General features: G+C 34.8%; 1 protein-coding gene across 1 annotated transcript; it reads right to left on the bottom strand.

Annotated features, from left to right (window-relative positions):
* LOC120131839 lies at window positions 1–2,242 on the bottom strand. The gene is made up of 2 exons (XM_039148730.1): window positions 1,672–2,242; window positions 1–1,070 (listed from the first exon to the last, which is right to left on the bottom strand). Exons 1-2 carry the CDS (start codon window positions 2,240–2,242, stop codon window positions 1–3), a joined length of 1,641 nt encoding a protein of 546 aa, XP_039004661.1.
* Between the last annotated feature and the right edge of the window lie 15,149 nt (window positions 2,243–17,391).

The following is a 17,391-nucleotide window of genomic DNA, read 5'->3' as shown; positions in this document are numbered from 1 at the left end:
TTACTTCGATAGGTCAAAAGTTTCAGGAATACGAAAATAATATTCACGAAACTCTTCCTGACGACTAACATATGGGTCTTCCCATGCAGATGCAATGTCACTTTTATATGTGATCCAAAGTGGATGAGTCATCGGCAAAGGACAACCTTCGCGTAATGTCGCTTTAATATAATGGTTATCATTCACATGTGCAATGACGATTGTCCCATGTGGCTCTGATTGTGGTGGACTTGACCAAAGAGGGAAAATCGTAGTACAACCTCCGACGTTTCCTCCATTAGCTAGACTTATAACAACTCTATTGTATGCAGAAGCAATAATCAATCCCGTGTTTGGCATTTCCATCCATTTTCCAGCTAATTGTACGGTTTTATAGATTTTTTTATAATCTGTCGTTCCAAATATATACTTGTACTTTTGCTGGTTAACATCTAACTCCCGCACCAAGTCTGATCGAATTCGAGGCCATTGATCCTCAGATAGACCAAGAGCGACAGCGACCGATCGAAATCCGCAATTTCCGTCACCTATTACATCTTGTAAACCTGTAAGATAATGACGGAAAATTTGTGGAAGTTGTTTCAAAAATCTTTCCGAACCAGGTCTGGTAAACGACTGGCTTACATATGAACTGTGTCTCGCGGGTTCTTCATTTAAATTCGGGAACAAGTCGTGTGCGCTTGTTACATATGAACTGTGTCTCACCGTTTCAATATTTGTCGGTTCCAAATTCAAATCTATATCAAAAAATCTGGTGGAATAACTACTTTTACCAGGATCTTGATTTTTCGGATCAACGCACTTCTTCTTTTTTTGTTTCTTCAAGCTTGGCCGCCCGCGAGTATTTTTTTTAACTGCGGGTTCTTTAATAAGATTTGTGCTTGGATTGAATATATCGGCTAGCTTTCTTAAGAAACTCTTCTTTCCAGCGTTGGACTGCTTTTTGAATTTTTCTTTGAAAATATGCAGTTCATCGTCACATTGAATATCTTCATTTTCCAAGGGTGTTGACCATGAAACATCTAGTGTCCTCCAAAAAATATCAATTGAATCCAAAGGGATATCCTCACCTGAAAAACAAGTTTTAGTTTCTAAAAAAACCAATACCTCCAAATAATCAAATGATTTTAGTTAAATAAACTGACCCGAATTTAAGTACGCTGAAAGTACGCAAGCACAAGGTAGCCCACAACTCTTACGAAGTTGACAACCACATGTTGAGTAGTTAAACTCAAGATCACTCAATCGATGTAGTTCTCCTAAAATCATATCAAGAGCCTCGTTTGAAACAAAACCCCGTAATAAGTTGAAACATGGTTGGTTATGTTGATGATAACGATAAATTCTACTTCTTTCAAAGCTTTCATTATTGATGTAACCTGGGACTGCACGATTTGATTGATATAGCCCACAAATTGATCTAATGAATATTTTTTGGATTCCAAGTACTTTTTTAACTTGGCGTGTTGGCTTTCAACTCTGTTGGTTGTGCGATTGCCAAAGTTGAGAGACTGGTCACTCCATGCAGATACAAACCTTTCTTTATAATTATTCAGCCATTGTTCATCCAAATAACTTAAAACACCTGAAAAGTTAAATAAAATTAAAATATAATTATTTGATATGAAATATTAAAAATATATTAAAAAAATGTCAAATATAAAAAATTACGTGGATATTTCCTCAATACTAATTGAAGTTGCTTGTAGTTTTCCATGTACGATATCCACGTCGAAGAATCTTCTAGTAACTTCCACGCCGAAAGAAAAGAGTCCCAATCACGTTGCGTCTTGATTGTTGGCCTGCAATTCTTCAAAATATTTTGGCTAATGTGCCATCTACAAAGTAATCGAGTAGCATTCGAAAAAACTTTTTCGCATGCTTTCATGAGAGCCAACTCTCTGTCGGTAATTATAACACGTGGTAGCATGCACTCATCTAGTGTCAACTTTAAACACTCTAACACCCACTTATAGTTGTCCATCTTTTCTTCACTTATAAAGGCAAAAGCTATGCAAAATGTTTTTCTTGTAGAAGTTACGCCAACAATCTCAACAAAAGGCATATTATACTTGTTCGTCTTGTACGTAGCATCTATCATCAACACATGTGGGAATGCACGCCATATCTTAAAAGATGTCGGATGAACAAAAAATAAAGCTTCCAGCTTGTTCGTAACATCATTTGTAGAAAAGTCGTGAACATAACCATTGGAGTGTAAAAGAGACATAAGAACCTGCATTCAAATTTTCATAATTAAATTACACTTTGATTATTTGAAAATAAAAAAGTCAAAATATAAAGGAAACAGAAAAAGATGTGTAATGTACTTAAAAAGTCATAATTAACCTACCGCCGGAGGGGATGAATGGATTACGGGTTGGACCTAGTTTGGAGATCGAAACGAGAATGGAGATGGCGGGTCGGGTCAGGATTATGCACTGTTGAGAAGAAAGTGAAATGTACTTAAAAATCAAAATTACCTTATAGTGTTGAGAAGAAAGTAAAGTATGCTTAAAAATCTAAACTAGATCATTTATATATACGATTATATTTGGTTTTGTAATTAAATGTATTTAGTTAAATTTTGTAATTAAAAAAAAAAAAGCTTCACGGCTTTGGATGCTCACAAAATTCCAGCTTTTGGTCCTATTTTCCACCTCAGAGATTGATTTGCCTTGTCTGGAACCCTACAACTTATTTAATTTTCAATCCATTTTCCAAAGATGAGAGAGAAACCCATATGTGCAGATGTAGTGGTTAAGTCAACCATTTCAACTACTGGTCTCCCCTCCTCGATAGTTAGACTAAACTGCACGTATACTTAAAAAAAAATCTTATTTAACCATTTAACAATTTTCAACATCTTGACAGTAAAAATTCTGACAGTAAAAAAATGTTATTTCCAACATGTTTGACTAATTGTTATTTCCAACATGATTAATTTTTTATTATTTTCAATATATTAAATGGTGAGTTAAATGCTGTACAGGTGAGTTGACTTGGTACATTTAGTAGTACCCATATTATCGTAGTCAAATCTAATATTAAAAACAATTAAGTTTTAATATATGATATAAAAATATAAATAAGTACACTGTACACAAATTGGTTATATTTTCATCAGCATCGTGTACTTATCTCACGTGTAAGAAGTAACCATACGAGCATTAAATACTTGAACATTAATGCTATAATTTTTGTTTCAATTTTGTTTATGGTAAGATTATTAATAGGTATATTTAATTAATGCATATACACAAAAATAAAAACACATTCTATTTTTTTTAATTCACCCATACGTGTATTATAGTCAATTCATCACCCAATGAAGGTTCCCATCCCCAAACGCCCTTAAATTAATTTTCCTTCACTCGTACAGTTCTCCCCTACTTTATTTCTTCTCCACTTCTCGTTCTGTCACTTTCTCTCTTAATTCTCCTCTCTCCTTAAATTCTCAGTCAAATAATCAAGATTCTTCTCTCTTTTTCTTTCCTCTATATAGCGATATGAGTCGTGGTGTGTTTGGTTGGGGAATGTGAGATTCTCATGGAAATGGAATCCATATTTTTCCGTTTTGTTGGCCGGGAATATTATTTCCGGTAATCTTACATTAGTAATAGTGAATTTTTTGGAGTATATTACCGGGAATGTCATTACCTCCATTTCCTTAGGTATTGTTAGATTACCGACGTTTTAGACTAAAATGCCCTTAATTTTTTTTTTCTTTCAAAAATATTCTTATTCTTTCATTGAATAATAAAAATTCCACGAAGGTTAAATTACAAATTTATCCTTAAACTATTTTAGATTTATAAAAAAAAATCTATAATTAAAATTTTATATGAAGTTAAGGGGTTAAAATAAAATTTTACCCTTTCATTAAACATTTTTATATTTTTAATTTTGTAAAAAAATTATATAATTTTTATGAATTTAATTTTTTTAAAGAAAATATATAAATATTTTCCAACTTGTTTAAAAAACAAATACATAATAAGGACAATTTGGTCAAATATACATTCCAATAATCTTTTATTCTTTTAACTAAACACGATAATCTTACATTCCTGCTAAACAAACCAAACACAAAATATAACATTCCCAGTAATCTTATTCCCTGTTAATCTTTTATTCCCACTAGTAATCTTACATTCCGTGAATCAAACACACCCTAAAACTCATTTCAATTAAATAATTTTTCTTTAACAAATAATTAAAAGATAATTCTTAATCATTTTACATAAATGTTTTTAAAATATTCTTCCCTCGAAATCTTAAAGAACAATAAAAATTTATTTATCATTGAAGTTGTTTGACTATAATTAAATAATTTTAAATATAATAAAAAAATATAAACGCAATATGTACACTGAACACAAATAAACACATTCTTCTTCGTTGTTAAACGTTATTTGAGTTTGGATATTTGGATTTATAATCTGTATTCAAACAAATAATTTTAAAACTTGAATTTAAATAATAAATATTAGAATGTATTTATCTATATTCGTCTAAATAATAAATAAATAAACAATAATTTTAATTTTTAAAATCATAAAAAAATAAAGTTCAGCGTAGAAACGACTATTCATGAAAATGTAGGCTTAACTGAAATTGGGAGAATTCTTCGAGATCATAATGATGAGATTCTGATTCCCTTCTCAAGATTCATTGGTCTGTCAAACTCTACTGGTGTAGAATTTGTTGTTAGGGGTGTTAGAATTTTTGGGTAGTTGATTGGTTGGTTCGTGTCTTGACTTGAATATTGCGGGTATACGTCAATTAGGTACCTAGATTTTAAGGGTGGCCATAATTCGGGTAATCGAGTATGCGATTTTTTACCATTTTCAAATTATTAATTTAAAAAATTATACAGCTTAGGAACTAACTGGATTTCAACAGACGATGGGGATGGCTGTTATGCTGGACGAGATAATCAATTATGTTCATTCATTGCAAAACCAAGTAGAGGTAAATTGAATGCCCTGTAAAAACATGATTTCATGTTTCGTAGCTCTCAATAAATACTACAAACACCTTATGAACTAACTTTTCTTCTAATTTCAGTTTCTTTCGATGGAGCTCGCGACAGCTGCTGCTTCTTGTGACCTGAACTCGGAAATCAAATGCATAAAAAAGACACAGGTATACATCAAGCAACTTCATTTCCAACATAATCATGTAAAAGAAAGTAAAAAGCTTGTAACCAGGTACTCGGCCCGAGTACCCGAAAAAATATAATTTTGTGACATGAGTCCGATCCGGGAAATATCAGGTCGGGTACCCGGCCCGATCGGTTAATTTTTTAAGATAATCATCCGATTTTTTTAGTTCGGATCGATAGCGGGCTGGATATTTTTGAACGCCCCTACTTGCTGCTATTTTAAAAGAGTGCTAGATCTTCTCGTCCTCAAGGTGGGCGAAAAATAGCAATCTGCTCATTGAATCTGATTGTTTGCTGGCGGTGAATTGGATCGAGAATCCTAGGGTATCCTCCTCTTTTGCTAAGCTGGTTGCGAAAAATAATGATTCCTGTGTTCGGTTTTCATGGAGGGTTAGCTTTGTCTACAGGGAAAGGAACCATGACGCCCACGTGTTGGCACAAGAGGGTTTTTGGAGTGCTCATCCGTGCATATGACTGAAAGCGAATGGGTAGGTGCTGCACTTGCGAATTCTATTTGTGCAGGTATGCATATGCTGGTGATCTTGGAATCAATTGCAGGTTTAGCTGTGTTCTGCAATCGAATGTACCGATAAAATCTGCTGTGTGATTTTGCCTTGAGTCATTGCAGAGGAGTGCGGGTTTATACTCATTTACCCAGGTCGTTCAGTGATAATATGATTGGTAATTTGGAATGCGCAAAGTACCGTCTTGGTGTTGGATGTGTATTCGTTTTGGTTGACACCGATTTGGGGAATTCCTTTTCCACCATTTAGGATTAAGAAGATTTATTAACGACATCTTAATCTTTGTTGTTTTGTATGATTCATTGCAATTATTAGCATAAAAGCGCCATTTTCAAAAAAGAATTCAAATATATAATCTAAATTGTCATCCTTAAATTCAATTGTTGAAAGAAAAAGTGGGCGAAAATAATTAATTCGATGGTGTAAATTTAGCGACGTGTCGCAACCGTCTTTCGGTTGGGTCCCGGAATTGGGCTTCGACTTAGGAAAATGGATTAGGAGTCGCCACCGATCATTTATTTTAAAGCAAATGGGTTGATTGGACACCCTATTTCTTACCTGATCTGCGTCTTACCAAAGATGTGTTGAATTCGGGAGTTGGTTACAGTCAAGGAAGGGTTAGCACCCTTGAACTGCCCTTTCGGTACTACATAATTTCCAGTTGTCTTTGATTAAGAAAATTGTAAATTAAATTAAAAGATAAAATGACGATCCAAATTACTCACATCTAAAGTTTGGAAAACGAAACCCTTAAACAATCATGAAAAGTGTTAGAAAAACAAAAGCGATGAAGATAAATTAAAAATAAAGAAAATGAATAAAGAAGAGATAAAAAAAAAATAAATAAATACTAACAAATATGGACGAAAAGTAAACAACACAGTTGATATGGAGATTATGAAAATAAAAGGAATATATAAAAAAATAAAGACAACGGAATAAAATAAATAAATAAATAAAATAAGAAAAATGAATCAATGAATAAAGAAAATAAAAATAAATAAATAAACAAACGAAGGGAAAAAGGTAAAAAAGAAATACATACATATTAGCTTGTAAACTAAAAATATATAAAGAAAAATATTAAGAAATAATGTAATATATATATATATATATATATAATATAACATATAAATAAGTAAATAATAAAATGATAATGATACATGTATATACATAACAACAAAGGAAATAAATAATAATAATATACATGAGTAATATCAAATATATACTATAATGTAATATTAAATAAAATAAGAAGAAAATTGAAATTCAAATCTAGAAAACGGACTAGAATGTAAAAATAGAAAATCGAATGACAAATTTTGGAGCACTTTGAGGATGAATTGGGATTTCAGGGTAGAAATTAAATCCTTTATAAACGAGGGGACCAAGAGTGAGATTACCCCTTTTTCACACCCATTCCGAAAATCAAAGTATTTTCTCAAGAAAAAAGCATCGGGGCTAGATCTATAAAAATAGATCCCGAAAAATGCCCATATTCATCGGTAAAAAATCGTTTTCTTTGGTGTTTTTCGAATACAAAAAGTAACGAGACACAATCATGCAAGCGTAAACTCAAAAAAGGTACTATATTTACCTTGTATTTATCTTTGAAAATTTACAGGAAAAAAAAACTCTGATTTCGCTCTAAGATTGCTCGTAATTTCTGCTTGTATTTCGTATCTCCATTCGTGTGTTACAAATGATATGGATTACATGTATTTATAATGGAAAAAGCAGACTATTTTTAGAATCCTATACAAAATAGACTTCTAACGCTCTTTGGTTGCTGTGAAAATTGGCTGTAGAAGGAGTCTTCGGGGAGGAGACATGTGGCACTGGAAAATTAGTGTCTACAGCTGCCCCTCTTTGTCCTTTTTCGTGGAACGAAAAATAGGGCAAAGATAAAAGACACAAATTTTCGTTCATATCGAATATCCTTTATCGCAGAGTTGAAATCCGATATTTGATTGGTTTGCCAAATTGAACTGAAATATGGAATGACTCCCTCGTCGTGAGGTCAAGTTGAACTGGAAGCTTCTGAGCACGATATCATTCGTCGTGAAGTTGAAATCGAACTCAAAGCTTTTGGCGAGTGGCCTTTGAATCGTCTTCTGGATAAAGATACTTTGTCGTGAAGGTGAAACTTGTCTTGAAGACTTCGGTGTTGCTGCGTTACAGATGACTCTTTCGTCGTGAAGTTGGGTCAATCTGTTTGTGAAATTGGAATCAAATATGGCCCATTCGTCGTGAAGTTGAGCCTTGGATTTGGATATCATTCGTCGTGAAGCTGAAATCCAATGTAAGTTGCATTATTTCGAGGCCAATATCCTTCGCTGTGAAGTTGAAATTGACTCTGAAACTGAAAAGTGTGTTGACAGACGCTCCTTCTTTGAGTTGGATATCCTTCATCGTGAAGTTGAAATCCAATCTAGAGATGAATGTTGCTTGTGTGCACGATTCCCTTTGTTGTGAAGTTGAAACCGTTGGTGACCCCTTCGTCGTAAAGTTGAGTTTGGAATTGGATGCCCTTCGTCGTGAAGTTGAAATCCAAGTAGGTTGTATTGTTCCGAGTCCAATATCGTTTACCGTGAAGTTGAAATTGGTTATGGAATTGGGAAATTGTTTGTTAACAACCAGCCGTCCCTTCATTGTGAAGTTGAACTTGTGTTGTTTCGAGTCCAATATCCTTCGCTGTGAAGTTGAAATTGGTTTTGAAATTGGGAAATTGTTTATTGACAATCAGCTGTCCCTTCGTTGTGAAGTTGAACTTGTGCTGTCTCGAGTCCAATGCCCTTTGTTGTGAAGTTGAAATTGGCTCTGAAATTGGGAAATTGTTTGTTGACAACCAGCCGTCCCTTCGTTGTGAAGTTGAACTTGTGTTGTCTTGAGTCCAATATCCTTCGCTGTGAAGTTGAAATTGGCTCTGAAATTGGAAAGTTGTTTGTTGACAACCAGCCGTCCCTTCGTTGTGAAGTTGAACTTGTGTTGTCTCGAGTGGCGTGATATCCTCCGTTGTGGAGTTGAAATCATGGATGTGTGGGAACGATATCCTCCGTTGTAGAGTTGAAATCGTGGATGACCCCTTCGTCATGAAGTTGAGCCTTGACTTGAATATCCTTCGTCGTGAAGTTGAAATCCAAGTATTGTAAAGTTTGGCTTCGAGCTAGATATCCTCCGTCGCGAAGTTGAAATCTACTCTCGAGTTGATTGTGTAGCTTTGAGCTCAATATCATTCGTTGCGAAGTTGAAATTGACTCTAGCTAAAACCTGAAAAAGTTATGCATATATGTGATGAGATGGATGCAATGCTCTTAGGTCTGCCTAAAATGCATATGCAACATATGTTATTTTTGGGCTCAAGAGAGAAATCTCGATCTCCGATTGCTTTTCTGGAATCTTAGTTCTGGAATCTTCAAGTTCTGATCCCTGATCTCGAATTCTTCAAATGTTCAAATCTGATGTGCACATTCTATTTTTTTGATTTGAGAAATGCTTTCGACCATCCCAAGTATGTGCCTGAGCTGAGTGTAACGGTTCAGATGATGCTTCAAGAGAAATTTTCTCGAAAGAGACAGAATTCGTTTCAAGGGAAACGATCTCAAAGATATCTGTTGTTTCATGAGAAACGGTCTCAAGGGAGACAAAATTTTGTTTTAAGAAAAACTGTCTCAAGAGAGACAAAACTTAGTTCCAAAAGAAATTGTCTCACGGGGAGATGAAATTAATTCCAAGGAAAACATATTCAAAGATTTTGTTTCAAGGGAAACTGTCTCAAGAGAGACAAAATTCATTTCAAGGGAAATGTTTTCAATGTTTATGTTTTAAAGGTTTTTGTGTTTCAAGAGAAACAATTTCAAAGGTTTTTTTTGAAGGGAAACTGTCTCAAGAGAGACAAAGTTTGTTTCAAGGGAAACTATCTCAAGAGAGACAATGGTGAGCACGATTCCCTTCGTCGTGAAGTTGAAACCGTGGGTGGCAGCTTCGCCGTGAAGTTGAGCCAGGAATTGGATATCCTTCGTTGTGAAGTTAAAATACAACTTGAAAATGCGAACTGGATCAATTCTGAATTAGCTCTCGAACTCGTCTGAAGTTGATTCTAAGATCTATCGATCTTTCAATATATCAAATTAGTTGAGGTGTAGCTCTTTGCTACTGAGTTAAACAACCACTATCGATTTTTACAAACTCTTTTGAATCAGGTATCTTTCGTATTGAAGTTGAAACTTGACTCTAAAGCTGTAAAAATTATGTATGCTAAAAATGATAAATGTGATGCTCTCAAGTATGTCTAAGATGCATGCAACATGAATTAATGTCATTTATCTCTTGGATAGAGCCTCATTTTTGCCTGCTTGTTCCTGCATGTGGAGAAAATGCCTTCAGAAGGTCTGATAATTCGCATTAGGATGTTGAATCCCCAAAGATGCCCCAATATCCAAAAATGCCCCAATATTTGATGTTGAATCTTCAAAGATGCCCCAAATATTCCTCATTTCTTGTTTCAGCATTGATTCTGAGCACGAGCTTTGTGTCTAAGAGTCACATGTCATTTACCATGATTCACTCTAGAGAGATTGTCTTGTTTGAAAAAAATGTTTTTCTTTCTCTTTTATTTTCAAAGTTATGAAAATATCAATTAAAAGAGTTTCGAAAAATGTTTAACCAAAAGTTTTGACAATATTGTCACTTTCACGGTTTTACAATTGAGACGAATCATAAAACTAGAGTTCATCGGATATCAAAGAATTAATTACAATGTTAATCATTCAATAAATTATAGCTATTTGACAAGTGTCAAGATCAAAGCTATCTTTGGGAAATGGTTAAGTAAGGAACGGATAAAAAAGTCTCAGATTATCGTGTTTGGTCAAAGGTTTGGCATTTTATGCTCAAAGGATTGATGGGGTAGCTTGCATGTTTCTCTGCTGGAAGTGTTCTCTGACTCCCAACCTTCGTTGTCACACTCGGATTGTGCGATGCCTTATCAAGGAATTTGTGTGATCGCCTCAGTTGCACAATTTTTATATTCGAGCCGCCTTTTCAGGTTTTCAACTCAAACTCTCCTTTGGTTTCAAGACGTTATTCAGGATTTACGTATTGAACCCCCTTTGTCATTTTTCTCTACTATGCATTAATTACATTATTTTTTTGCAAATTAATCCCGATGGGCGGGATGAAATCTGAAGATAGTCTCTTCTGTTTAGAAATCCATGTATGATTAGAAGGGATTTTTAAGGCACGTAATGTAAGACATGCTCATGGTTATGAAAGAAAAGGATAAATAGGCCCAAATAAGTGTTTCAGGGTATTGAACCAATGATCAATTCTTTCTGATGCCTTCGATCTTGTCTTGCTCAAAATGTCTCTTTCTCTTGATGCTCTATGATATTTGAGTAAAGTGATTCAGTGATTCAAGAATGATTGTGCTTGATCAATCTCATAGTTTGAAGCTTGATGTACTATTTGTCTTTAGGGAATCTTTGCATGTGCTTTTTGTCCATTTCCTTTGATTTTTGCTTCTTTTCTTTTTTGTTCTTGTTTTTTCTTTTTGTTTCTTTTCTTTTTATTCTTGATTGAATCTTCGCACTTGGTATTTGGCCCACCTTTTGGTATTTCCTTTGGATTGACGTCTTCACTCATGTGAGCAGATTTCTTCTACCTTGCCCCCCAGTGTGGAGGGTGATCCTTGGTTAGGGTTGAATCAGAAGAAAAATACTATAGGCTCAAAAGGGGACACAAGGGATATTTTTTCTCCTGTTGTGAAGGGATAAAGAAAGAAAGTCGTTCATCATTTCATACATGGAAGTCCTCACAGAAGAGGTATCTCCAGGGGGATAGATTTTTAGGATTAATTCTATTTACATGAAAACAATGTAATTAATGCATGATAGAATTATTTTGGATGAATTCTTCTTCTTTTTTCCCCCAGATGTCTTAATGTTCAAGCTCCCTATGAGATGCCCCAAGTTATGTCTTAGAAGAATGCTCATGTTCAAATGAACACTTGATTCTGTGTGCTTTAATGGTGTAAAATATCAATTTTGAGTTTAAAAAGATAATGGTGTGATCTTATTGACTCAAAGAAAGGTGTGGGTGTATCAAAAAGATAAAGGTAATGTTCAAGAATTTCAAAGGGAGGTAATGTCAAAAATTTGGTCTTTTTGGTAATGACCATAAGTTATTTTGGGTAAAGAATCAAGGTATTTTATTTTGGGGTTTGAGATAGGATAAGAAAGGTCTAACCTTGACATATGTCAAAAATATATAATTCTTGAAGAATTAAAAGAATCCTTAATTCATTTAATATTCGAAGAACTAAAGATTAGAATTTGTTCAATTGCTCTGTAGCATAAATTCAATCCTTTAAAAGATTAAGCAAATGATGAAAGATTAGAGACGTGTTTAAACAAAATAATCCTCTAAGTGCAAATGGTATATGTCATGCCCCCTTCTTCGGCCGTTTATGCCCCTGAATCCATCAGGTTTTGGATCTTGCGCTTCAGCGCCTTATAGTTCTCAGAGGAATGTTTGGGGCTTCTTATGTGGTAACAACTAACAGCTTCAACATCGTAGTCCTTAGGATATGGGGATTTTTTTCTTAGATCATCCTGGCTGACTTTGTCCTACCATCAGCTGATAAGGCTCTTTAATGTTATAATCTTGCTTCCATATGGTTAAATCCACTTCATCGAGTCCTTCATGACTTAATTTCAAGTTTGTGAAAATGCTTAAAAATATAGATGAAGATGCAAAAAGGTAAAAATACAAAATGCAAGAATGCATGAAATATTCGAGGCATTGATCCAGAAAAGTATACATTATTATAAATAATCTTTACTTAGACAAAAAATGTTTTATCTTGTAAGAGACATAAAAACGATCAAAGGTACATTCGGACTAAATCCTCTAGACCCCGAACAGCTTCTAGTAGGTTGACAAGTCTTCTATATTCATCTATCACTGGTTGTATGCCTTGTCGGACCATTCCAGCTTCCCTTGCCAGGCCGTGTAGATAACGAGCTGCCTTCTGTACTTGATCCAGGAAGTATCGGATGACTGCGTCTCTGGCCTTCACCCTTTGTTGTGCTTGCTCTCAACGGAAACGCCACTGTAAACCTCCGTCGAAGAGTACTATCTGAAGCTCGCTCACTTTCTTCTTGAACCCATCTACAATAGCTTCTAACTCAGCTATTGTTTTTCCATCTCTCTCATGTTGTTTCTCCAGATCAGCCATCTGGATTCTCAAGCATTGGTTTTGATGCTAACTGTCTGCTAAGCGCCTCTGGGCAGTCTTCATCTGTTCCTTCCAAGCTCTCTCATCAGGCCCTTCAAACTTTCTTTTCAGGCTATGAGCTTCATATTTCCAGTATTCAGAAGCCACTTTCAACTTGGAGTTATCCTTGACTTTATCTTGATACCCATTTCTCAAGTCTTCGAGCTTAAAACATAATTTTTTCCTGTTCTTTTTCAAGATTATATGCTCGATCTTTCTGAGAGTCGACATCTAGCTTCCACTGATAGCGCTCAGCTTCAAGCTCCTTTACCCTCTGCTTCAGCTCGTTATTCACAGCTTTAAACTCTGTCTTGGCTATCTCAAGTTCAGAAAAGACGGGCCTGAGATGTTCTTCCAGGGTTCGGGTGTCCTCACAGTCTGGCACCAGGATATTGTCTTTTTTTCTCAATCTTTGCCACTCCACATAGTCCGGAGTAAGCATGTTTCTGGCAGCTACAACATCCATCCGGAATACTTTCTTCCATGAATCGACTACTTCCTTGATCATATTCTTATAGTTGTCACCGTGATACTCAAACTCTGATCTAGCTAGTCAGCATGTTGCTGGGACAAACTGACGTGCACCATACTGTCTAAGTGCTAACAACGGAGCATTCCTAACTGCATCCCAAAGTCCAAGTAAGGTCATAGTGTCAGAGTCCCCACATCGAAAAAGAACGTCACTGAGGAACAACCAGGGGGCTCTCCAGGTAATATCCTGATCTTGGAGATGAGTGAAGACTTTCATCCACTTCTCTTTTGAAGCACCTTCATGCCATTTCATGGTGATGAACTCTCTCAAAGGTGAATACGTAGTGCTAAATCGGCGGTAGGCAACCCCATTAGTCTTCCAGAAGTAGCTGTGAATCCAGACTTGAAGGAGCTGAACACACCCAATGAATCTACCTCCGCCAGCTCTTCGGCAATGGTTGACTCGTTTCGAAAGTTGCTCAAACAGTTCCACCACGACTGCATCAATGTACCCTAAAGTCTTCAGGAATATAATCAGGCCATACAGACCCAATGCAAACAGGTCTATTGCCTTCCACTCATCGGGATGGTCCTTCATCAGTTACTTGATATGAAGTCAGGCAATTCCTTCCCCATTGCCTTTACATCGAGCTCGGTCTGTTACCAATCTTTTGTCAACCCCAACAACCTTGGCTAGTGCACTCTTGAAAGGCTGACTTTTGATGTGTTTAATATAAGCTGGCTCTAGTCTGATATTTTCACAGTGCAACAGTGTAGTGTACTCTTCAATGGAGGGCACCATGTCCTCCTGATTAAAAGTGAAGCAACTGTATCCCGTGTTCCAGAACTGAACCAAGGATCTGATCAAGGGCTCATCAGTCTTGATTTGAAGCAACAATGCAATGTCACCGTACCGTTGGCTGAACTTCTGTTTCTGATCATTCTTCCAACTGCCCCAGATGTCCCGAAGCTCTTGCACGTCGTTCTGCTTTAGGCTGATAGAGGCGTAGCTAACCAGCTCTGACACATAGCTTCCTTGAAGACTATCTCCATTTTCCTTCTGAGTCTTCTCGGACCATAGTCGTACCTCGGGGTTTTTAATCTCTTGTATTACAACACCTTTATCCATTAATTCAGATTATTTTGTGTAACAAACACCTTTTTAGGGATCAATAGCCTCTTGTTATGATGCAAATGCTTTAAAAACAAACACAAAGGTAAACAATTAATAAAATAAAAATAAATAGAAATAAAAAATGGCAAGAAAAAATATAAGAGAAAAAAACATGGTTAGGAAAGAAATGTCCTAGATTTTGGAATGTGGTTTTGGGGTAGGCTCTATTTCTTCAAATTCTCTCGGTTTAGGTTCTAAAAAATGGTACCCGAGTTCTCCTTACTGGTGCCCCCTTGGGCTTACCAGACCCTTAGTCCTAAACCCATCACATGCTTGTGTGGACTAAGTTAAACTCGAGAGGACACATTCCCTTATGTCTATGCGGAGGATAAATTCACACGAAGACATAAGGTATATGAATCCCGAAGGCTACTTGCTTGGCATATGCGATGAATAAATTCACACGAATGCGTCACTTTCACCCCCACTTAAAACGGGTTCAGAGCTCGGGTTTAGAGCCTTGAATGAAAAAGTTTGGAAAGCTGAAATCACTAGAAAACGGTCAGTTCAACTATTTACTCGAAAAAATATAATCAAAGGTAAGTAATAAGGATCGAAACGTTACCTTAAAATTTAAACTTACCCTTTTCGTTAAAAAGACAACTGGAAATTACCTTAGCTTGACTCACTTACCTGTGTCCCCAGCGGAGTCGCCAAGCTGTCACAACCGTCTTTCGATTGGGCCCCAGAATTGGGCTTCGACTTAGGAAAATGGATTAGGAGTCGCCACCGATAATTTATTTTAAAGCAAATGGGTCGATCGGACACCCTATTTCTTACCTGATCTGCGTCTTACCAAAGATGTGTCGGATTCGGGAGTCGGTTACAGTCAAGAAAGGGTTAGCACCCTTGAACTGCCCTTTCGGTACTACGTAATTTCCAGTTATCTTTGATTAAGAAAATTGTAAGTTAAATTAAAAGATAAAATGACGATCCAAATTACTCACCTCTAAGGTTTGGAAAACGAAACCTTTAAATAATCATGAAAAGTGTTAGAAAAACAAAAACAATGAAGATAAATTGAAAATAAATAAAATGAAATAAAGAAGAGATAAACAATAAATAAATAAATAAATACTAATAAATATAGACGAAAAGTAAACAACACAGTTGATATGGAGATTATGAAAATAAAAGGAATATATAAAAAAATAAATACAATTGAATAAAATAAATAAATAAATAAAATAGGAAAAATGAATCAATGAATAAAGAAAATAAAATTAAAACAAATAAACAAAACGAAGGGAAAAAGGTAAAAAAGGAAATACATACATATTAGCTTGTAAACTAAAAAATATATAAAAAAATATTAAGAAAACGTAATATATATATATAATATAACATATAAATAAAATAAGTAAATAATAAATGATAATGATACATGTATATACATAACAACAAAAGGAAATAAATAATAATATATACATGAGTAATATCAAATATATACTATAATGTAATATTAAATAAAATAAGAAGAAAATTGAAATTCAAATCTAGAAAACGGACTAGAATGTAAAAATAGAAAAACGAATGACAAATTTTGGAGCACTTTGAGGATGAATTGGGATTTCAGGGTAGAAATTAAATCCTTTATAAACGAGGGGACCAAGAGTGAGATTACCCCTTTTTCACACCCATTCCGAAAATCAAAGTATTTTCTCAAGAAAAGAAGCATCGGGGGCTAGATCTATAAAAATAGATCCCGAAAAATGCCCCTGTTCATCGGCAAAAAATCGTTTTCTTTGGTGTTTTTCGAATACAAAATGTAACGAGACACAAGTATGCAAGCGTAAACTCAAAAAATGTATTATATTTACCTTGTATTTCTCTTCGAAAATTTGCAGGAAAAAAAAACTCTGATTTCGCTCTAAGATTGCTCGTAATTTCTTCTTGTATTTCGTATCTCCATTCGTGTGTTACAAATGATATGTATTACATGTATTTATAATGGAAAAAGCAGACTATTTTTAGAATACTATACAAAATAGACTTCTAATGCTTTTTGGTTACTGTGAAAATTGGCTGCAGGAGGAGTCTTCGGGGAGGAGACATATGACGCTGGAAAATTAGTGTCTACATGACGACAATGAATGAGTGGATAATCTGGGAATTAGAAATCAAAATTTTAGAAATTTAAAGATATTACGAGTTCTTTAAAGGATTTAAAGATTATGTACAAAAGATAGAAGTAGGGAAAATTTTAATTATGTACAGAAGAGAAGATTCCCAAAATTTTATCCCCAAATCATGAGAAAGGCCATATTAAATTAAGCCTTTTTATATAGTTGGCCAATCCGTCACCTACTATTAGAAGAAGTACGATTTTCATTAAACAGAGTTTAAGACGATAAATTGAATAGAACGACTTCATATGTATCATTATCGCGTCATCATCTACTATAAATTGCAAATTAATATTATGAATATCACATTAACATCGAAAGAATCAATGTTTTATTAAATGCAAAAAAAAAAAAAATTAAGGATAACATTGATTTTTATTTTGTAAAAGTTTGAGTCTATGTATACCACTAAACGAAAAATTAATTAAAGAGAATTTATACACATGATTTCTTAAGCCAGAATCATATAACGAACTCTTGAGAAAATAAAATAATTATATATTAAACAAGTCTAATTTAACTCAGACAAGGGATTACCGAGGCAACAATTTCCCTGGTACTATTATTATTATTATTATTATTATTATTATTATAGAGAGAAAAATCCATGCTGTAATCAGTGGATCTTTACTCATCTACCAAACACAGCTTTT

The sequence above is a fragment of the Hibiscus syriacus genome, unplaced genomic scaffold (assembly GCF_006381635.1).
Source record: "Hibiscus syriacus cultivar Baekdansim isolate YM2019G1 unplaced genomic scaffold, ASM638163v2 tig00110556_pilon, whole genome shotgun sequence".
Lineage (NCBI taxonomy): Eukaryota > Viridiplantae > Streptophyta > Magnoliopsida > Malvales > Malvaceae > Hibiscus > Hibiscus syriacus.
Note: the sequence above shows the minus strand (reverse complement) of the source record. Positions and strands in the feature narration are given on the sequence as shown.